We start from the raw sequence: 23,941 nt of genomic DNA, 5'->3' as shown, positions 1-23,941 counted from the left end.
GTATAGGTCATACTTTTCCCATTTCTTTGCATGTCCCTTAATTTTTTGGTTGGAAACTGGGCATTCTAGATAACATGGTAGCAACTCTGTATGCTAGTCCCCACCCACCCTCTTTCCTGGGGCTTGTTATTGTTATTTGTTTAGTTTTTTAGTGATGGATTGGATTATTTTAATGAAGTCTATCCCCGCCCCTGGTGAGACAGGGATGCCCTCTCTCACCACTCCTATTCAACATAGTGCTGGAAGTTCTGGCCAGAGCAATCAGGCAGGAGAAGGAAATAAAGGGTATTCAATTAGGAAAAGAGGAAGTCAAATTGTCCCTGTTGCTCCTCAGGGAGGCACCTTTTCCTTGAACATCTAGTATTTCTTTCTTTGAAAACTGGACAGTTTTGTATGTATTATAGCAACTCTGCTTACTTTTTTCCTGTTTTGTTGTTTTTTATATTTTTTACATTACTTGCCTAGCCTACAGAATTTGTCTCCTTGTGTTGTACATTTATTCATGTCTGTGCTTTGTTTGTGTTTTATCCTCATTTTCATTGTTTAGGTTTGATTCCTAAGGACTCTTTTTAGTGTCTACGTATGTCAGCCAAAGATTTGGGCTGAGGTTCTGCTAATGCACCTTCAGCCCATAAAGTTTGTACTATCTGCTGATCAATCTGTGGGTTAGTTGGGGAATGCATTTGAAGTTGTGGGCATTTATTAATTTTTCCTTGGTCTTTTCTTTTTACCAACTCTCTGATGTTCCCCACACATATGTAATTTTCTAGTCAGCCAGGAATTTGTGGAGACCTTATGTGAATCCATTTATGGCTTTCTTATTTCCAAGTTCTCCCTGTTAAGTTTCTGGTTGGTCCACTGCTTGCCTCAACTTGGTTTGCAACCTCAGTCTTGCAAAACTGCAAGTTTTCTCTATCCATGTCCACCAAGTCCATTACTTTCAGCCAGTAGAGCCATAGGCTTTTGCCTCTCATTGAATTGATTTTGGCACCCTGGCATAAAACTACAAGTATACCAGCTACAAGATGGCAAAACTACAAACCTCATTGACTGAACTGGGGGCAGGGGTGATGGAGGCAGTTCTAGGCAAGGCTATTCCTGCCTGAAGCACTGGCAGTTTTTCAACAATCAACAATTCTCAATAAACAGTTTCCATGGCCTGAAATGGTTGGTCTTTTTGGATAATTTTGTTCAGTTTTATGTATTTTTTTTTTTTGTGGAGGGGAATTACTGACCTCTTCATACTGTTATTATTTTAATGGTGTTTTGAGTACCAAAATTGATAGATCTTATGAAAGAAGTGGCTTCATTATTTGTCAGATTATATCAAATGCTTTCCACACATGGTGCTTCATTATAAGTCTAATACAAATGGTTACCAATCTTTTCATTCCACCATTATTGGAAGTTACTCTTGCTGTGCATTTTGTGATTAATCCTTACTATATCTTGAGACATGATAAAGTAGGTTAATACAAAAGCCTATTTTTGAAACACTGTGATAAAATTAATTAATGTAGACATTGTTGGAAACAGAAGGATAAGTTGCACAATTACATATTTTTTTCTCAGTTTTTTGACAGTATAGTATAGGCAAATACCTCTTCAGAAATCCTTACTTAATATACTTATTAATTGAATAACTAGATCATAACTGAATGTCATAAATATTGTCTTCTTAAAAATGCATTATATGGGATTACTTTTGTATCTAAGTCAGACATTAAACCTATAAGCTAAATAAGGAATATATCAATAAACTTGTTTAAATAGAGATTTGGAATTTCCATATAGAAAAATTCATTACAACAAAGTAGAAAGATAAACAACAAATTGGATTAAAAGTATTTAAGTTGCCTGTAATCCCAGCACTTTGGGAGGCCGAGGTGGGTGGATCACTTGAGCCTAGGAGTTCAAGACCAGCCTGGGCAATATGGCAAAACCCCGTCTCTACTAAAAATACAAAAATTAGCCAGGTGTGGTGGCACGCACCTGTAATCCCAGCTACTTGGGAGGCTGAGGCAGGAGAATCGCTTGAACCAGGGACTCAGAGGTTGTGGTGAGCCGAGATCTTGCCATCGCACTCCGGTCTGGTGACAGAGTGAGACTCCATCTCAAAAAAAAAAAAAAAAGTATTTTTATTACTGAGGGAGAAAGAAAAAATTTATTAGTCATCAAATCCACATCATATTAAAAATTTGTTATTAGCATATTTTATTTAAAATTATGTTGGGTTCAAACCAGGCACAGTGGCTCATACCTGTAATCCCAGCACTTTGGGAGGCCAAGATGGGAGGATTACTTGAGGCCAGGAGCTTAAACTAGCCTGGGCAACATAGCATGACCCTGTCTCTATAAAAATTTTAAAAATTAGCCTGGTGTAGTGGCATGCACCTGTAATCACAAGGCTGAAGTGGGAGGATCCCTTGGCCCAGGTGTTCGAGGCTAAGGCAAGCTGTGATCACTCCACTGCACTCTGGCCTGGGTGACAGAGCAAGACCCTGTCTTTTAAATTAAAAAAAAGTTGGTCCAGAAATATGAATTTAATTAAATTGGATTAAACAAAAATCTTTATATTATACCAAAGGCATTTTGAATCTATGAAAAGAGACAGTAAAACAATTTTCTAAAAGCAACAGATAGCAAGGTTTTTCAATATTTATATCTCAAAATATTTGTTTTAAGTCTTTTTATGGAGGTTATCTTAAATATATCTGTAGTTTTTCTTTTAATTTTATAATATTTTAAGTATATATTTATGAAAATTATAGATTAAAATACTAATTATATGTGTATAAGTTTATTTTACATTATGGAATCCAATTTTATCACAGGTTTCGTCTTGATATATATCGATGTTTGGCCAGTCCAGCTCTAATAATGTTAACAGAGGAGGATCCTATTCTGAGAGCATTTGAACTTAGTGCTGATTTAAAAGAACTAAGTCTTGTGGAGGTGGAATTCAGGTGGGAATGAATACAAATTATATAATGTTATTAATTTATTATATATTAATAAGATGTATAAATTTCACTTTTGAATCTCGTAGTCCATCAAACGTTTATCCAAAGATGGAATATTTTTGTAATAGTATATACTTCTGATAAACATTCCAATCTGCAGTTAGATTCCTAAATCAAGAAGCAGAGAGTGCTGCATTTGTTAAATAAATCCAATTACTTATTCTCAGGAGTTTTGACTACATAGAATGTATAAAGAATGATGAGAGAAATTAAGGCAAAGAAGTTTTTATTCTTAAGTTATAATTTTTATATAGCCAGTTCATGGAAGACCCCATTATATAGAAAGACTAACCAGTGGGAAATCTTCCTGTTTCTCCTTCCTTTCTGTTTGGGAAAAAACTGAATAAAAACATTATTTTCTGAAGCCCAACCTCAAGACCATGACTCATAATTATTTATGTCTGACTTCATTCTTAAGTTATTATTAAGCTTAGACATAAAGTTAATGTAATTTTTTTTTTTTTTTTTTTTTTGGAGACCCAGGCTGGAGTGCAGTGGCACCATTTCGGCTCACTGCAACCTCCCCCTCCTGGATTCAAGCAATTCTTCCTGCCTCAGCCTCCTGAGTAGCTGGGATTACAGGCGCCTGCCACCACGCCTGACGAATTTTTGTATTTTTTAGTAGAGACAGGGTTTTGCCATGTTGGCCAGGCTGGTCTTGCACTCCTGACCTCAGGTGATCCACCCACCTTGGCCTCCCGAAGTGCTGGCATTACAGGCGTGAGCCACCGCACCCAGCCGTAATTGATATTTTTTAAAAGAATTATATACTAAAACTTCTTCATTTCTCACAAATTAGTTTAGGCCTGACTTTAATAAGCAGTTCAAACCCAAGATTCAAGGAATAGGGATTCTGAAAGAGAGGTTTTTGTTAGGCGCATTTTAATACCTTCCTTTCTAATTTGAATTTCACTCAAATGAGCACTTTAAATATGAATCAAAATGCTATTTTAATATTAGAAGTAACAAACATATTTTAGATGACTATTATTGAAAAAGCTCTAGTTAAAAATTTTATGATAATGATTGGATAGCATTAAGATATTATGTCTATTGTTAAGGTGAGTAATATAAAAGGAAGTTTTAGCCAAGCTTACAGAGAATAAGGGAAAATGAGTTAAGTGAAGAACTGGTTGACAAATATTATTAGAATTTTTGGGAATAACATCAGTATATATAAATGAACACTGTGCTCATCTAAGATTATTAGTATGAACACAGGGAACATAATTGTGTTATGGTTTTCCCCAAAGCTGTGGAAAATTCGTGCACCAGTAGTTTCCTTTGATTATCCACAGAAAATGACTTCAGATTTTGTGTAACACTGTCAGAATTAAAATGTTGCTGAGTAAGAACGTTTTTAGTGAATATAGCTTAATTAGAAGATGGAAATGACGTTTCTGATAACAGAATGCTGCATTTTGTAGGAATGATTATGAGGAACTAGCCCGGCAATGTAAAATGTTTGCTAAGGATTTACTCGCGCAAGCCCGGAATTCCCGTGAATTGGAAGTTATTCTAAACCATACATCTAGTGACGAGCCTCTTGACAAACGGGGATTATTAGAAGAAAGAATGAATTTAAGTCGTCTAAAACTTGCTATCAAATATAACCAAAAAGAGGTATGAGGCTTTCTGTAATATATTTAAATTATTGTCTCTACAGTAGTCTAATGGCTCAGGGCAAGGGCTTTGGAGCAGCTCATCTGGGTTGAGATCCTAGTTCTGCTTCCTAAAAATTGTGTGTCTTGGGATAGTTATTGAATCTGTCTGAGCTTTTGTTTTAATAATTAATTAAGAATATATACTAAAAGGGTTTAGCACAGTAAGTATTAGCATTAAGCAAGTATGCAATAAATGGTAGTTTTTATTATTTTTAGTAATATTGATTATAACATGGATGTTGATTTAATGTTTTTGCTAAATAGTTGCTACACAGGTAAGATCCTTTGTAGTAGGTACAAACTTTATAGTGAAGTTTCCATCTTGTGTTTTGTCTGTCACAGGTTGGTTTTCATTGATCTGGTTATAAGTAGCCCCTTCTATAGTAATAGCGATTTCTATTTAAAAATAAAGTATGAGATATTATATTTCCTGATTCCTCTTATTTATAATTCATTGTGAAACTCAATAGTGGAGAGGTACATGATATTATAACTAGGTTGAATCTGACTTTTCTGGCATCATCCCTTTCTATTAAGAGAAATGCCCATTTCCACTCCCCATGCATACATAGACACATGATCCAGGAACTTGAATCAGGAAAATATGCATTTTAAATTTCATTTTTGAGATAATTAACTAAACAGTGATATTCATATGTAGATAATAATAATATCTAATTGATAGTATGGGATGTTGGTAAATGGTATTTATTAGGTATTACTTCTAAGACTTTTCATTATTAACATAGATGTTTAAATAAAACTTGCTTATCAAATTTATATTATTACAAAAATAGGGCCTGAAATATATAATGATAGAAGGCCAGATACAGGACCTTTGGTGCTAAGGGCAGAATTTTTTCTTACCTTGGTTAAAAATTTGAGCCTCACAAAGCTATTAGGAAATTGATGGAGGAATTGATGGAGGATGTTTACTGGTTAATATATTTGCTTCTGTGTTCCACAACCTAAAAGGGACATGAAGTCCTAGAAAATGATAGAATAAGGGGATTACAAGTTATAAAATCAATTAAAGTGATTTAAAAAAAGAACCTCAAAGAAAGGCGTAAAGAACTAAAATTATCCCGGTTAGGAAAAAAAGTCTTAAGAGGTAATTTTCTAATGATAGCTATATCCCTGAAGGACTCACAGAGTGAAGTCAAAATGGAACCAAATGTACCGTTCTAAAGAAGATGAAAGAAAAGACAAGAAGTAATAGTAATGTTTGTTAGTTGAAAGGAAGATATTTTGCTATTTTAAAGATGAATGAAAATGTAAAGTAGTTTTTAAAACTAGATTTCTAAATACGATCAATGGGGAAGATATTTTCTCAAATAGTTGGTAAGCTTTGTCTAGGTTATCAATCTTGAATAGCAAACTACCCTGAAACTTAGTGGCATAAAACACTTCATAGTTATTTTATAATAATTTCATAATCACTGTATTATGCTCTTGGATTCTTGGGTCAGGCATTAGGAAAGGGCATGGCAATCATGATTTTTCTCTGCTTCTCCATGTCTGGGAACTCATCTGGAGATAAATGACAGGGCTATAATCAGCTGGAAGCTTCTCCACTCACATGTCTGGTGTCTGAGCAGCAGCTGGGCCTCAGGAACAGGGTGCTCAGATGGGTGAGTCCACAGAAGGTGGGGCTCCTCAGAACTCACAACAGGAACCAAGGCCATCACAGTGGGCAGACTTTGAGGATGTGGTCTGAGAAGCCTCTGCGGGCTGGCTGGGGTGCATACATGTGACCTCCATGTGTAGCCTGGGCTTCCTCACAGCATGGTGGCTTCAGAGTGGCTTTTTACTTGGCAGTTCATGGCTCCAAGAGTAGGTGTTCCAGTGAGCAAGGTGGAAGATGCATGGCCTTTTAGGACCTACCTTCAGAAGTCACATAGCATCACCTCTGTTAGAATCTGCTAGTTAAATCAATCACAAGCCTGTTGAATTGAAGAGTAGGAAATTTTGACCTCCCCCTTCCCCACCTCTTGATGATGGGAAGAAAGCGTGTCCATCTTTCACTGCAGACTTAGAACATTTCTAGTTAAACTTTTTATTCCAAATACATAGATAACATTACTGTGAATTAAATCATCATTGTATAGAGGGATAGCAAGGACAGTTATCAGTCCTGAGATTGCTTTGATATTTGGAGGAAAGGTGAAACTACTAAATTTGAGATTTACTAAACCTGGTCATTGGTGAGAGGAAAAGCTGTTTCTCTCCCAGGCATTTCACCTTGAAGGACAAATTAAGATTTCCCAAGAACATTGGAATCTGAGCAGAAGAGTAAAGAATGAAGTAAGATTTAATTGCCAAAAATAAGTATTTGCATATAACATACATCTTCCCATATACTTTAAAGTATCTTTCAATTACTTATAACACCTAATACAGTGCCTACACATCATTTCATTCATGTGGATTCAGCATAGTACTTGCTGTGAAGAATATTCAAGTTTTGCTTATTTGGAACTTTGTGGATTTTTTCTTCCAAATATTGTTGATCCATGGTTGGTTTAATCCACAGATGCAGGACCCACAGATACAGAGGGCCAACTGTATAGTATATTAGAAATTTTCTTGAAAGCACAATAAACAACAAAACTCTGTCCAATTCTTTTTTTACTACAGTGTTAATTCTACAAATTCTGTTTTGAGATAAATCATTTTAAAACAGAAGGTTGACCAAATATTATTGTGGATTACCTGAATAATATCATTTTATAATAATTTCAAACCTGATCACATGAGTATATATAGAATTATCAGGACCCTTAAGTTATACTTCACAACATGAGCATTATATTGGAAAAATATTGCCTATGAAATTTGTCAACTAAGAAGATTTGTAGACGTTGGTAAATTAGTTTCTGTACCTGAACTAAAATTTTTCTCATATTTGGGAATATTTTTCCTTTTCTTCTTACATGAAATTCAGTTTTAATCAGGCTTAAGAGTGTCTTTAATACCTTTTAAGAAATCCGCATTGCTTTCTTGGAGCAAGAATAGGTCTAATATTTAGCTTTTTATTGTTTTTGCTATCTTGACTTCTTGGCTTCTTGTAACTAAAATCAATAGTTTCTCTAGACTGAAGATGTCCAACATTAGTTAGTGGTATCTTTTTCTATGGATTGTACATGCTAACTTTGAAATTTCATAAATATTATTATAAGAGTTTTTATATATTAAACATGACAAAATGGCTAAGTAAGCTAATAATAATAGTTAATACTTATAGAGTGCATGCTATGAACCGGGCACTATTCTAAGGGCTTTACCTTTAATCTTCACAACTTTATTAGTAGATACTATTATTGTTCCCATTTTACAGATGGGGAAGTTGAGGCTTAGAGAAATTTAAAAACTTGGTAAAGGTCATTTACCAAGTAGCAGAGCCCAGATTTGAATCTAGGTAATCTGGCTCCATAGTCTATCTTCTTAACCTCTACATGCTTTTATTACTTGTTAGAAAAAGGGGAAAAAAACTATGTTGAATGTATAGAATTGATTTTTAAACTCTTATTCAGTAGTATCAACCAATCAGTATTTAAAGGTTTCCTTTTACTTTTTTTCTTTTTAATGTGTGTGTATGTCCTTTTCAGTTTGTCTCCCAGTCTAACTGCCAGCAGTTCCTGAACACTGTTTGGTTTGGACAGATGTCAGGTTACCGACGCAAGCCCACCTGTAAGAAGATAATGACTGTTTTGACAGTAGGCATCTTTTGGCCAGTTTTGTCACTTTGTTATTTGATAGCTCCCAAATCTCAGTTTGGCAGAATCATTCATACACCTTTTATGAAATTTATCATTCATGGAGCATCATATTTCACATTCCTGCTGTTGCTTAATCTATACTCTCTTGTCTACAATGAGGATAAGAAAAACACAATGGGGCCAGCCCTTGAAAGAATAGACTATCTTCTTATACTGTGGATTATTGGTAAGTATCAAGTTAGTTTGAAAGGTTTTGTCTTTATTTAGCCCACTAATTCTTTCTTGCTTGATGGCATTGTGAATATTGGGTTCAATTTGCAATTTTACACTGTTCACACCACAAAAATTTGAACCCTTCCATGATCACTGAAGACTTAACTAACACGTCTGTAAAGATAAATGTTCCTGAACTTGATGATAAGGAAGCATATCTCGTTTAATATTTCTTAAATACATGGAATTTTAAAATTATTTATTCTCAAACTCTACGGTTATTCATGATTGTAAAACAGAAAATCACCTTTAACACATGAATCCTTTTTTGGTGTAAGAATAAGAAGTTTTCTTAGGTATTTTGAAACAATCTATTTTGCACTGTTCTGCATTTTAAAAGTTAACGATTCTATTTCATTTATAACATTAGTTTTCCTTTTAAGAACCTATGATCTTTTTGGTTTTTATTTTATTTTGTTTTGTTTGAGACAGAGTCTCGCTCTGTCGCCCAGGCTGGAGTGCAACGGCGTAGTCTTGGCTCACTGCAACCTCTGCCTCCCAGGTTCAAACGATTCTCCTGCCTTAGCCTCCCAGTAGCTGGGATTACAGGTGCATGCCACCACACCTGGCTAATTTTTGTATTTTTAGTAGAGATGGGGTTTCACTACGTTGGCCAGGCTGGTCTCGAACTCCTGACCTCGTGATCCCCCTGCCTCAGCCTCCCAAAGTGCTGGGATTACAGGCATGAGCCACCATGCCCGGCCTAGAACCTATGAACTTTTGCAGATATATCTTGCTTTATCTCTATTTTGGAAACATTATTTAAATTTAGATTTAAAGGAGTCCCTGGTGACTCATTCCATAAATCATTTCTTTGTAGTGATAGCCAGATCTCTTTAGAAATGATAGTTTTTTTAAAAAGTATAAGACATTTTATTTCTGAAAATTATTTTTATAAGTATTACACTGTATACTCATCTTGCCCTCTGTGTGTCGGGGTGCGTGTGGAGAGTTGAGGTAGAATCACATTATCTGTTTATGGTATTTTAAAGATATTTTCTTTATTTCCCTCTGTATCTTTTACCTTGTTTTTAACCTCAGCACTTCCCGTCTGTCCATCTACTATTTGCTATAGAGTAAAAGGGTAATAAAATTTAGTCTTATCTATGGCACAAAGTATTGATTGTATTTATCTTTTGATTAATACATTCCTGATTGTTTCAATTATGTAATACTTTGATAAGTTATTTCACAATGTTCAATTTTAGTTCTTTATCTATACAAATACTTTTTATATTTTAGAATGTTTATTTGAAAATCATTTAATTTCAGGTAACTAGATTGTAATTAGAGTTTTGCTTTTAACAGTATTTAATCTATGATGCATTAATGTTTAAAATTAGGTAGATAAAGTAAAAATAATATACATCTAAACTCTAGGTTAAAGAGAATTAAATAATTCCTTCTTGTTAATATTTTTATTTCCTGTAGTTTTGCTCTTATCCAAAATTTAATCTTTTAGGAAATAATTTAAACTTTACCATATATGGTTTTATATTGGATTGTGGGACTCTTTCAATGTGAAATATGTTTGTATTGCTAGTTGAGTAGTTAAAAAATTCCTGGGAGTACTTTACACATTAGTTTGAAGAGAATCGCTAAGGAGCACTTTCCCTATATTCATTTAAACTATTTCTGATTGTTATATATTCCTTAGTCTTAAACAGATGAAATTTTATAACATTTATCTATAACCTATTGTTTAAGTAATAGTAAAAGAATATTTTCTGTGTTTTGTTAGATTCAGTTTTCCCCAGTCTGTATAAGAATCAAATTAAAGTTTATATGTCTTAGCAATGAGTAAAAACTCACTGAACTAAAATAGTCATACCACTCTTTGAATAGCGTAAATATTACTGCTGTCCCCGATTTTCATAATAATGGTAAAACTATGGCTCTTCCCTTTTATATGATGCTGTTTTCAATGATATTACATGTATATACACGAGTACCCCCTTACACACATAATACAATTAATTTTCTAACCATATTCTACCTCACTAGAAGAATGCATGTGCATTAAGCCAGTAAAATTCCTGCAAGTATCTTACTTTCCTCAGCACAGCTTCTGCTTTGAAACAGTTTGATCTGAATAAGCCTTGCCAAGGAAGTCTTCTTAAGCCTTTTATGTAGGTCACTCTGGGCTGTTTTTTCAGTATATAGATCCAAACCTGCTCTAAGTGAGCATGAAGGAGTATTTTGCTTGCTTGCATTGCTTGGTTCAACTTACTATTTCAAGCAATGAACACAGTGACTTTTTAACTCATCATGACCAATTTTTGTATATTTGTTTTGTTTGCTTTCATTAGCTTTTCAGAAAAAAGTAGGGTTAGGTTATAAAAAGCAAGGTAGGTAAAAAGAATAATTTGTTGAGGAATGCACAGAATATTAATGGTATCCTTTTACTTAATTTTTGCTATTAAACATAATAGAATGGCTATTATAGAAATGTATTTTTTAAATATCATATACCTACTTTGTCTAAGCACAGGCAAAAGCAGATATGGCCCATACACTCATGGAGCTTATGATCTAATAAAAGCCAAATAAAACCATCAAAAACTTGACTTGAGAATCATACAGATAAATGAAAAATCAAAAATGGATTAAGTGCTATTGGTTAAAGGTCATAGTGTTAGGAGAGTAAGCATATTATAGGGGCATTTGCCCTAGTCAGGGAGGTTGGGAAAGACACTTTGAGGAAGTAATAAGTGAGCTAAGATCTAAAAGATAAATAGATGTCAACTGAGAGAATTGGGAGAGGAAACTAGGCTGAGATAAAAGCACATTCAGAAGTTCAGTGGCAAGAGAGAGAATGGTACAAAGAAGGGTCTGAGTAAAGGCTAACATTACTGGAGCAGGGAGAACCAGGAGAGCTTGATTCAAGATGAAGCTATAGAAACATATTGTATCAGACCATGCATGGCCTTGTAGGTCAGGTTAAGTAATAATTTTGACTTTATATTAAGAACAAGGGGAAACCATTGCCTACCTGAAGTAGGCAGGTGACATGATCAGTTTTGCCTTTCGAAAAGATCATTCTATCTACAGTGTGGAGGATGAGCTGGGAGGATAGTGCTATGGCAGGAGTAGATGGAGGGAGACCAATATCAAGGCTGTTGCACTAATCCAGATGAGAGCTGATGGCACCTTGGACTTAGGGTGATTGTGATAGAGAAAGAAAGAAGGGAACAGACTTCAGAGATATTTATACTGTAAGGCCAGTAGGACATCGAAATACATAGTATATGAGAGGTGAAGGAAAGGGAGATTATTAAGCAATATTGGTCTTTTGGAAAAGTACTAGGCTTGGGGATTTGTGTGTTGAGGGGTAGATCCTGAGTACAGTTTTGGATATGTTGAGTTTGAAAAGCCTTTGAGATATTTAAAAGGGATGTCAAGCAGACAGTTGGTCTGGAGCTTGAGTTAGAAAGGTATGAATATCTGAAAATAGGTGGTATATGAAACTATAGGCATAGGTGAGACACAAGGAGAAAGATAAATTGAGAAAAAGAGAGGACCTAAGATCAAGCCCTTGAGAAATCCCAGGATGGCTGGGATTGCTGCCTTCTAATGTTATTATTAACATTAATTCTAAAAAAAAAAGACCCTAAAATACAGAATGTTGGTTATGTAGTGTTTGCATTGCTTGGATTAGTTTCAACTTACTTTGTTCTTTTTGATCCAGCTTGGAAACATGCAGTACATCAAGTGTACTAGCTTCATTTTTGTGGGGGTATTGCAGAGGAGGTGGGAAACTAACCAGTTGGTCTTCACTGTACTTTCATGTCTGTCTTTTTTGATCAACAGTTTTCTCCAATTCATGTTGTTAAGTTTTTGTTAAGAGTTTCTTTTAGGTAAAATATTGCATTTCACAGAAATAAACACATTTCTGTAAACATCTTTCTTAGTTTGATGTTTTAATATTAACAGGAGTGTATCTAAAGTTTAAATATAAGGGTTTTTGTTTGAAGATGTTTCATAAATAAGGATTTGCACACATCAGGATTAGACAATAATTTTGAGTTTTCAAGAAAGTATGGTCATGGAGGATTTGTTTAATATGTTTCTGCTCCACAGCGCTGAGTGGTAGGTGAAGGTTGAACAAGAGAAATATCAGAAAGCTTTCATCCCTACTCCTTCCCCAAATAAAACAATATTTGAGTTAATAAAATGTTACCTGCTAGACTATTTCATTTAACATTTTTAGACAGTTTTCGTCTATTCATTTTGAGTAAAAACATACTGAGGTGGAATTGTTAAAAATGTTTTTCCTGTCAAATCTGCAAATGTTTTAAGCACTTTTTTTCTGTATAAAATATGGGTACTGCGTAATTAAGATGTTTTGAAAAAAGATCTGCAAGAATGTTTCTTGTGTTTCCCAGGGGAATTATTTTGCCTACTGATAAGCCGGAGAATGATTCTGATTGGCCTAATTTGATCTCCACCCATGTGTGATGCTACAGCACTCTATTCTTTTGTTACTCTGTATTCTCCCCAAAAATGACTTAATGAAGGAATGTACCATAACATGATCCTGAATTATGTTACTGAAGTCTGGTACTCCTAAAAATATATAGTTATAGAGGAGCTTCTGGCCAAAAAAGGGAAAGTTTTTCTGTTTGTTTGCTTTGGTTTTTATTTTTGTATATTTATTCATTTAGCAATATTTTTTAGCACCTTGTTTGTTATCAGGTACTTTTCAGGACATTTGGAACCATCGATAAATAAAACAAAGATTCTTACCCTTGAAGAGCTTACCCAAAGTGGGGGAAAGATAATCAATTAATAATAGACCTAATAAGTAAATTATATTCAGTGTTAGAAAACAGATAAGTACTACAAAAGAAAGGTAAAAGCAAAGTTAGGAGAATTGGGAGTGGGGGACAATTTTAAAGTTGCAAAGAGTTTGCAATTTTAAATAGGGTAGTCAGGAAGAGTAATGAGCAAAGACATGAAAAAGTGAGGTAGTTAGTCAAATGGATCTCTGGGTGAGGAGGGTCCAGCCAGAAGGAAGAGCCAGTATAAAGGCCCTAAAGGCAGGAGTCATGTGTTCAAAGAACAGCAAGGAAGCAAGGAGGCCAGCGTGACTAGAATAGTACAAGGAAAGATTAATAGGAGATGAGGTCAGAGAGCATAGGTAATTTGGAGCCTTGCAGGCCTTTGTAAAGACTGGTTTTGATTCTGAGTAAAATGGGATTTAAGGGAGGGTGCAATGCCCACTATGCACAATCAGCAGCAGTGGTTTTGCATTTTTTTGACATTTGCACTCACAGAACAAAACAGGCTGAAACCTGGTACTAGGTTTACTTAAATTTGTAGAAGTAAAAGATTTGAACTTAAATATATAAACTTGAGAGCCTTTGCCATGTAGATGGATATTTAAAGCCATTAGATTGGGTGAGATTTATTAAAGTAGTAAGTATAGGTAGAGAAAAGAAAAGGATCAGGGACTGAGCCCCTTGCGTGGGGGTGTGTGTATGTGTGTGTGTGCATGTCCATGTGTGTATCCGTGTGTGTCTCCGTGTATGTATGTATCCCTGTGTATGCATCCATGTGTATGTATCCGTGTGTGTGTGTTTGTGCCCATGTGTGTTTGGCATCAATTTATTTGGTTTCTTACGTTTGTTCCACATCCAAAGATGAAACTTAAGGTTATTTTCTTCAAGTCATATGAAAGTTAAGGTTATTTTCTTTCAGATTTTAAGAACTTTTCACTAAAATGTTTTTGTTTTTGTTTTCTTTTGAATAAGGCTATAGGTGGCCCAAGGATTATTTATTTAATATTTTGAGTCTTAAAGTATTATTTAGTTTATTATTGAATTAAGAAAGTGTTATCTGATTTTTTTCTTCCTTTTCTCAGGGATGATTTGGTCAGACATTAAAAGACTCTGGTACGAAGGGTTGGAAGACTTTTTAGAAGAATCTCGTAATCAACTCAGTTTTGTCATGAATTCTCTTTATTTGGCAACCTTTGCCCTCAAAGTGGTTGCTCACAACAAGGTGACTATTTACTATGTCATTGAAGGCACAAATTAAGTTTATTTTGGAAATAGCTAAGATATTTAGCTATGTAACTCAGAGTTACATTGAGCCAGATCAGTGTCTGGTGTGTTTTCATTTTAAGCCTATCTGTGTGCGCATAGTTTCCTATTTTTCCAGTAGTTTACAGGGTGTTACTTACCTTTACATTATGGTTATTTATTATATAATAGGGACCATAGTTGACATTTGGTATACTTTATCTCTTTTTATCTACACTGGGATTCTTTGAGACTGAAGTCCTTATTTCCTTATTCCCATTTTGCAATTAAGAAAAATGAAGCCTAAAAATATTAAACAACTTGTCCAAAACCACACAATAAGAAACCAAGACTGGATTTAAATCCTGCTCTGTCTAGGCATTTTCTTTCTACTACATGCCAATTCCTTATATCTGACCTAGGTTCTTAGCTTATTAACCTGTATATACTTAAAATGAGAACAAAGTAACTTAAAATTATTAGTTTTAGATATCTTTATATCTGCCAGAAAAAGTTTCCATTCCATTTCATAATGAATGAAATTGGTTATGTAATATTTTACACATTTGAAAGTGTAAAATCACTTTAAAAGTGATGTAAATATTATTATTTTTTCTAATAACTATATATTTTTATTTAGAATTTGACAAGAATCTACCCGTATAGATAACTTACAATTTTACTTTCATCAAAATTTAAGCTCCCCCAAGCCCAGAAAGGGTAATAAATTGTGTGTTAACTATCTTTGTTTAAACCCTGAGTTTAGAATTCTTCTGGGGTGTCACATTCAAGGAACTAAAATATATAATATTCTCTGTTTTTTATTAGTTTATAGATTATTGAAAAGGCAAGCTCATTATTTTACATCATTTTACTTTATTAAAAAATTCTATTTAATTGATCAGTAGTATGGAATATGTTAGGTACATTCAGTGTCTAGAGTGTGAAATTACTAAGAAAATAAAAATTGGTCATATATAGATAAATGGTTTGATAAAGGGATTGAGAGACATTGCTTTTTCAGATTGATCTCTTTAGTTCTATAAGTGGAGTACCCATATAATTTTTTATCCAAATCAGAACATTTTGAGAGTGAAAGGGAGTGCTATTAATAATTATGCCAGGACAACTGGTACAGCATCTTAAACTATCCCAGGCAATGGGGACATTTGACCACTATGTCTAGGTACAATAATGCCCTCTTTTTTATTTTGTATTTAAAAGGGGGGAAAAAAACTCTGAATTCCAAGTCAAAGGAGTAGGTTAATGTAATATGATAGGGAATTAATTGACAGCACATGTACTTAACGTTTGTGTTGTGGAATTTAAGAAAACTAGCCAACATTTCATTAATAAAGAGCTTAATGATCATTTAAAAATTTTTTTAATTTTCTAGAATTTAAGAGTTTCTGGAAAAACCTCTTCATATAGAGTGATAATGCCTCACATACATAATAATCTTTTATTTCATTAAAATATTATTTCTATTTAAAAAAACCCTATAAAACATAAGTGGAGATCCCCTATAAGAAGACAAAATTAAAATGGCTTTCTTTCAACAGTCAGAATATTTGCTTTTATTTTCCTAAATTGAGAGAGCTTATTTACCTTTGGCTTTTTCTTCCTAACCTTAGTTTCATGATTTTGCTGATCGGAAGGATTGGGATGCATTCCATCCTACACTGGTGGCAGAAGGGCTTTTTGCATTTGCAAATGTTCTAAGTTATCTTCGTCTCTTTTTTATGTATACAACCAGCTCTATCTTGGGTCCATTACAGGTAAATAATTAAAATTTCTTAAAGAACATTTGTTAGATGTCATTATTGTTACATCTTTCTACTTGTCCACTGGAATACTGTTCTCTCATGATATTAAAGCTAAACTTTGCTTTTGAGAATAAGTAGCAATTAGAAGGACACAGCATGTTTATCTACTTTGCTTCTGGCTCAGTGATAATCCTTTGCTTTCAGGTATTCCAAGTTAATTACGCTGTGGTCCATTAGCCTCCTCCCCCCACTCCATAGACATAGATATGTTTAAAATATAATTACACTTCAGACAGTAGAGTAACATAAAAATCTGCTTTTTATCAAAATGAATCTCACATTTAAAGTTTGAAATATTTTAGGTTATAAGTATAAAGGAGGACCTGTGCAAACACAAATAATCATATTTGATGATTTTTGAATAAGCTATATTTAAAAGAATATTTACACTTTTGTTTAATAAATATTAAATGTAATAAGTTGGAAAGTAGCATACTTAGAGCTAAAAAATTTACAGAGGCTATGTAGTTCAGCTTTATATTTTATAATACTTTATAGTTAAAGAAATTGAGCTTTTGAGATGAGATTTGATTTGTCCAAAGTAGTATGATTATTATGTACGAGAGTTCAAGACTAAATTCTCAGTCTCTTTGCACCAAAGAAAGACTCATAATTGGTTGCATTTACCCCACAGAATTTAGTAACTGGTTGTTTTCAGAAGGTGGGGTCAACTCAGCTAGCTCTATGTAATACTATAGCTTATTTCTGAAAATCTGAACAATATTCATTTTTCCTTAAGTCAAAATTTACTAACAATTTAGATTGTCTCATATTTTTAAAGGCGATATTTTAAATAAAAGGCATAATTACCTTCTCCAAACAGGGATATGAAAATAAAATATATAGGAAAAACCTGATTTGATTAGGCTTGTGCTGTCATCCAGCAACAGTGTCTCCTGAAGTGTGGCTCTCTTAACCAAGTCCTGTGAGATGCTCTGAATTAAGTTAAGTTTGGGACACACTGCATACTGTATACCTCTTGGGAATTAACAGTGTATGTTATCACATTAAAGCCTCTGAGGAAGAAATTTGTTTAACCTTGTTCAAATCATCATTACCTAAAGTCATTTAACCTCATACCTGTTTTTCATGAAATATGTGCAAGTCTCTGTATTTTTCCAAAACACAGTAAGCCATAGAAACACTGGCTTAAACTATCTGTCCTTTTGATTTATTTTTGCCACTAATATCATCTATGAATGCTTTAATCAAGAGTCTACAGTGTTTTTACATGCACATTGATTTTTTTTTTTTTAACTGAAAATGGATGACAGAACTGGGTTTCTATACTGGAAATTTCTTTATGGACTCCTATAAAGGGTTAAAAAGGAGAAGTATAATATTGTTTAGGAATGAAGAGTCAATTTCTGACTTCTGTTTCCAGTCAACATGGAGTAATAAGGATGGGATTTACCCTTCTATCTAAAGCAATCAAAAAGGAAAAAACAAAATATATGAAACAACAGCTTATAAGAAACTAGATATCAGGCAATAAACAACAGTGATCTCTAAGAAACAAGAAACAAAGATCACTCCAGCTTACTGCTTTGTGAGAATTTTTAGGCTATTGTGCAGAGTGGGTCAGTGCAGTCAGAGCCTGGCAGAATTCTGGATTTAGGAGACCGATATGAGAGGCTAGTGAGACCCAAAAGACTAGAGTTTGCAGGAAGGGTACTGGAGAGGACACAGCAGCACAGAAAGAAAATTCTGGAGATCTGCAGTTGTCTCCCTTGAGTATTCAGCAGAGTACTGATTAGCATATGCATGTGAGGACACTACCTGGGGCAGGGAAAGAACCATCTCATCCGACGGGATTAGCGGAAACGGTACTTAGAGCTCACACAGAGGAGAATGCCTGTTTAACACATTGATCATTGGGGAGAATACTCAGAAGGGTCTTGCCTCAATAGTTACCTCTAGCCTACACACTGCTCTGGTTTCAACGAACAAATATTAAAAGCAAGATGTGAAAGGATTAAATTTTTTCCAAGTAACTTAAATGTGTTCATCAAAACCTATCCAAAAGCAACACAGATGTTACAATTATCAGATAAGGACTCTTCAACAGTTACTATTATTGTGTTCCATATGTACAAAAGGTTTAAAGTTTAGTAGAGACATGGAAGATGTAAAAAACAAAAAAAACACAAATTAAACTTTCAGAGATGAAATTTTCACTGTGACCTGAAACATGCACTGGATGTGATTAATGACAGATTAGACATTGTAGAAAAACACATTAGTAAACTCGAATAGGTAACAATAGAAACTATTCAAAATAAAATGGAGAAGAAAGAATTTTTAAAAATGAAAAGAGTATCTGTGAACTTTGGGACAACTTCGGGCGGCCTAATATTAATACTAATGTAATTGGAATCCCTGAAAAAAGGAGAGACCAAAACAATTTTTGAAAAAATAATAGCAGACATTTTCCAAATTTGAAGAAAACTATAAACCCACAGATCCAAGAAGTTCAATAAACCTGCAAACACAAGAAACATGAGGAAAATCACACCAAGGGACATGATATTCAGTATAGCACTGCTGAAAATCAGTGATAAAGAAAAAAATCTTCAAAGCAAGCAGAGAATAGCAGGCCATCATATACAGAGAAAGAAAGGTAAAGATGACAGATTTCTTGTCAGAAACAATGCAAGCAAGGAGGCAGTGGAGTGACATTTGTAAAGCACTGAAAGAAAAAAAAACCAACTGTCAACCTGGAGTTCTCTACCTAGCAAAATATCATTCAAAAATGAAGGTAAAATGTAGACTTTTCCGGACACACAAAAGCTAATAGAATACATCACGGAGACCAGCACTACAAGGAACGTTAATAGAAGTCCTTCAGGTGGAAGGACTACAATAACAGGGGAATATGGATCTAAACAGAAGAATGAACAAAATACAAATATACCCAAAGGGAATGGTAACTACAAAGCTAAATAGGCTTTTTTGTTGTTGTTTCTTTTGCTTTTATGAAGGATGCCAGCTAATCCACTTCAGCAGATAAAAGAAACATGATGGGCATAAATCAGTAATGCTTTATATTTTAAAGAAAAAAAGACATGAAGATAGAATCTGTACATCATTGTGGTAATAATAGTAATAACAGCAGACATTTATTGAGCCCTTACTATGTGCCAGATACTGTTCTAAAGTCTTTATTCACATTTATTACCTCATTTAATCCTCACAGCCATTCTAAGAGGCAGACTCTTTTATTTCCATTTTACAGAGGAAGAATCTGAGGCATAGAGACATTAAGTAACTTGCGCAAGGTCACATGGTTGGTAAGTAGCAGAACTGGGATTCCGCCTAGGTGGTTCGGCTCCAGAGCCAGTGGTCTTAATCACTATACTAAATCGCCCCCCAGGTTGTATAATACTACAGAATAATATGATTCCCTCATTAACTCTTATTGTATAACTTCTGTGGGCAGGCTTTAATAATTTACAGTTTTTTAAAAATTTATTCAAGTCACATGTTTCAAATGAATTAAACAACCTTTTACATTGACAGTTGGATAATTTAGACAGAAGGAACAACCCATGGCCACACAGCACCCTACCCTTTTTTCCTTATTTCCTTTTTTCCTTATTTCCTTACCTGGTCCCAGGGTAGGGACCTCTCTCAGGTCCCACATGCTTCCTGTCTTTATTCTTGTACCTTAGTACAAAAGATGTGATTATTATCAGTTCCTCCTGCTCCAAGACTCTGCTGCGTGGGTCCCTGATTCTTACCCATCTGTAGCACATACTGTTGGAAAAACGGCACCCGTAGACTTACTCAAAACAAGGTTGCCACAAACAACACAGTATCTGTGGAGCACCACACAGTTAAGTGTAATAAAATGAGGTATGCTTGTATTTTGAGGGCAGTTACTGGTACTAAGTAATGAGAGGGTTCTAACTGAATCTGGTATTTAAAGTGTAGGGTGGAGTGGATTGAGGAGGATACAAGAGAAAGAGGCAAGGCCTTCAGAGAAAGCAACCCTTCAAAGAGTTTTACTCCTGCTGTCCAAGGGCCTGTCAAATCCAAAATCTATCCAAAGAGAAAGCTAAGGTTTATTATGATTGTCATATTTGATAGGACCCAGACATAAAGTCGAGTGGGCCTGTTTGCTCTTCCTCTTTTTTTCTTCCCCTTCGCACTGTAAAACATCACCACCTTTTCTTCAGTGCTATGATAAGAAGTCCTTACAAAAGCAACAAGTCTCCCACTTCAGCTTCTGTTTTTGACCTCATGCTTTCAGGCCTCACATCTAGAGAAACTAAGTGGAAAAAAGGTTTTTGTTTTTGTTTTTTTTTGGAGGGGAATAAATTATTTGGCAATTTTCTCAAATACTAATCCCTTTTCTTCCCTAAAGTTCCTCCTCTTCCTACTTCATTTAGGATAGGAGGTGCATTTCTTTCCCAGAGGTTGAAATGTTTCCTAGGGAAATCTGCCATATCATGTGATTGTAAACAGTTTAAAGGCACCACATACACTGATTAGGTTTCTCTGAGGAGGAGCCCCAAAGCAGAAGTCTCTGGCAAGGATTAGTTCTGGAGTGGTGGTGATGAGCAAATCAGACCAAAGGAGGGGAGCCCTTGAGGGTCTATGCATGCATTCCTAGGCCTCAACATTTATGGTACTTGAAAGTGCTTGTATCTAACTGTCTTGCTTTTCTGTTTGGTCTAATTATTAGAATTACTAATATTACAAATGAATGAACAAACCCTTGGGTTTTGACAGGTTGGTTCAAAATCTTGCTCCATCACTTACTGTTTAGTGTCTGTGAGCCTCAGTTTCTTTATCCATTATTGTGAGGATTAAATGGGTCAGTGTATGTAAGATGCATACCACAGTACTTGACACATGGTGGGCTTTACATAAATGTTTAGGTCCATTTTTTCCATTCCTTTTATAGTTAACTATGGCAGGCCTGAAAAATAATACAAGAAAACTTGGAAAGCTTAGTACTTGAGACATGAGTGTGTATTTTATTTCTAGTGAATTATTTGGTTTTACTGGATAATTATCAGATTTAATTTAGTAGCCTGTATAATATAAGTGGCATGTTGGTGCTGCTTCTAACGAGTAAAGAGCTGTTTCAGGTGTTTTGCGTTTTGGTGTATATTAGAGTTAGAGAAACCGAGGAGTCATGTAGTCTAGAGGTTCCCAAACTGGTGGGGCTGCAGAATCACCTGGGGAGCATGTTCAACCTAGATTCTCAAGTCCTGCCCTCAGAGATATTGATTAAATTGATTGAGTTAAAGCTGGAAAATGACATGCAGATGAGTCTGATGCAGCATTTGACCATATCCCTTGTATAGATCAGGAAACTAAGGCCCAGCTCACACAGTGTTAGAACCAGGAGTTGGTGTTAATTAACTAAGTTAATTAAGAAACTAAGTGGTAAAGAATTATTCAACATTTTAATTAATGCACTAGGCTCTGGAGCTTACTAAAACATGGTGCCTGCTCTTAAAGACTGCTAGAGGAGACAGACATAACATAAATACTAGTATGAAGTCAAAAATACTGTTTTAGCAATCACAAACAAAGTTACTTTGGAAGCATGACTGAGGAAGTAGCTGGAGAGAGTCAGGAAGGCTCCTTAGAGGAGATGGCATTTGATCTCAGCCTTGAAGGGATGAGAAGCCTGCCTGGCGAAGGACAAAGGGAGAGTAACACGCAGAAGCGTGGAGTCATAAAGCATGGTGTGCTTAGAGAAGACAGCATATCCTTTATAGTTGGACCGTGGATTGGAGTTGGGGAGATGAGGCTGAAAAAGACAGGCTGGGCTGGACACTGAAGGTCTCTGTGCCAGGAATTTTAGTATCACATGTGCAAAGGAGGTTTTTGAGCCTAGGTGGCTTGTTTAGATAGAACTTTTGGACAGACAATTACGGCTTTATTCTGGAGGGAGATTTGGAAAGACAGTGACTAGAAGTTGTCATTATTATTGCTTTCTTTTGTTAGCAACTTTTGTAATTTAATGAGCCTAATGATAGCAACCTTTCCCTTATCAGGGATTTAGGTTGTTTTTGTTGTTCTGCATAGTACTCTGTGTATGAGGCTTTTTGCCTCTGTTATTTCTAAGGGTAAGTCTCCAAAAATAGTATTAACAGATCAAAAGATATGATCCACCTAACCCCTCAGTATTTCTATTTTTTTACAATAGTGTGTTAATTTTCTGCAATACAAGCAGTATAAAAATAGTTTCACTACATTAATAGCATTTGGTGCTTTTTTAAAGTTATGCTAATTTAGTAGTTTGCTTTAATTTCCCTTTTTCTGATTAGCAAGAAGGATTTTTTTCCTCTGTGTGTACTAGTATTAACTCTATGTAAATTTCAGTATTAATATTTTAATTACCTTTCTCTTTTCATTTCACAAGTTTTCATATTTCTCAAGTTAAACCGCCAAGTACTTTTTAAAAAGTAAATATTTGAGAAAGCATTATTACTTTTACAAATACATAAACCTTATAATCTCTCAGTCTAAAATAAATTTACTGTTTTTAATATTTGCCTTTCACATGGATATTTCATTAGTGTCTTCAAGCCAGTGTTCTCCTCAGTGGTATCCACTGTTCTACTTTTAGTTCTTCTTGTATTAAGAACCAATATCATGACAACAAGTCAGGCCAGACATGGTGGAACACACTTCTAATTGCAGCACTTTGGGAGGCTAAGGCGGGAGGATAGCTTGAGGCCAGGAGTTCAAGACCAGCCTGGGCAACATAGCAAGACCTTGTCTACAAAAAAATAAATAAAAATTAGCCAGGTATGGTGGTATGTGCCTAGTTTCTCATGAGGCTTGAGTGGGGAGGACTGCTGAAGCCTAGGAGGTTAAGGCTACAGTGAGTCATGACTGTACCACCATACTCCAGCCTGGGAAACAGAGTGAAACTCTATTAAAAATTTCTTTTTAAATTTAAAATTTAAGCAAGTCATGAAGTTTGTGGTGTTCTCATTCAGAATTGCTTACCTTGATATTGAACTCGATTACATTTATTTAAAGCTTATGTTAAATTAAAGCTACTTTGACTACATGTTTTAACATTAAAATGATATCATACATGGTCACTATTGGAAAATCTGATTTACCTGTAAGCTTACAGTGTCCAGACTTTCCTCAAGGTAATCTTTTCTGTAGTTATCAAAAGCAGTTACTGTATTCTTACTGTCATAAGGGATTGAGTTCTCTACTGAGATGGTATAGCTTTATTCTAAGCAATCACAATCTGAATGGATGCTTTTCTTTCTCAAGGTGATCCAATAAAGCTGTCATTAAGAGGAAAATGCATTTCTTGTCCTTCTTACATATTTTGAGTTTTCTGATTCTAAGTGTCCCCTGCTTCTTGTGTCAGAATTTTGTAAGGGGGCCAAGTGAGGGAAGCATAGGCATTGAAGAGTACCGCATGGT

The 23,941-nt window shown here is 34.9% G+C and overlaps 1 protein-coding gene across 9 annotated transcripts in view; it reads left to right on the top strand.

Moving 5' to 3' along the window:
- The window catches only part of TRPC1 (transient receptor potential cation channel subfamily C member 1), a 99,060-nt gene that overhangs the window by 48,753 nt on the left and 26,366 nt on the right, over positions 1 to 23,941 (top strand). For all 9 annotated transcript variants that reach the window (XR_009211572.1, XR_009211573.1, XR_009211571.1 and 6 more), the window contains 5 exons: positions 2,835 to 2,966; positions 4,451 to 4,646; positions 8,296 to 8,632; positions 14,543 to 14,682; positions 16,337 to 16,480. Coding sequence is in view for 6 of the 9 variants with exons in the window: in XM_058433366.1 (XP_058289349.1) it covers positions 2,835 to 2,966; positions 4,451 to 4,646; positions 8,296 to 8,632; positions 14,543 to 14,682; positions 16,337 to 16,480 (949 nt within the window). In the remaining 3 variants the exon portion in view is untranslated. The remainder of the gene's footprint in view (positions 1 to 2,834; positions 2,967 to 4,450; positions 4,647 to 8,295; positions 8,633 to 14,542; positions 14,683 to 16,336; positions 16,481 to 23,941) is intronic.

This window comes from Hylobates moloch, unplaced genomic scaffold (assembly GCF_009828535.3).
Source record: "Hylobates moloch isolate HMO894 unplaced genomic scaffold, HMol_V3 SCAFFOLD_22, whole genome shotgun sequence".
Lineage (NCBI taxonomy): Eukaryota > Metazoa > Chordata > Mammalia > Primates > Hylobatidae > Hylobates > Hylobates moloch.
The sequence above is the reverse complement of the archived record's forward strand: the minus strand, read 5'-3'. Positions and strand labels throughout refer to the sequence as shown.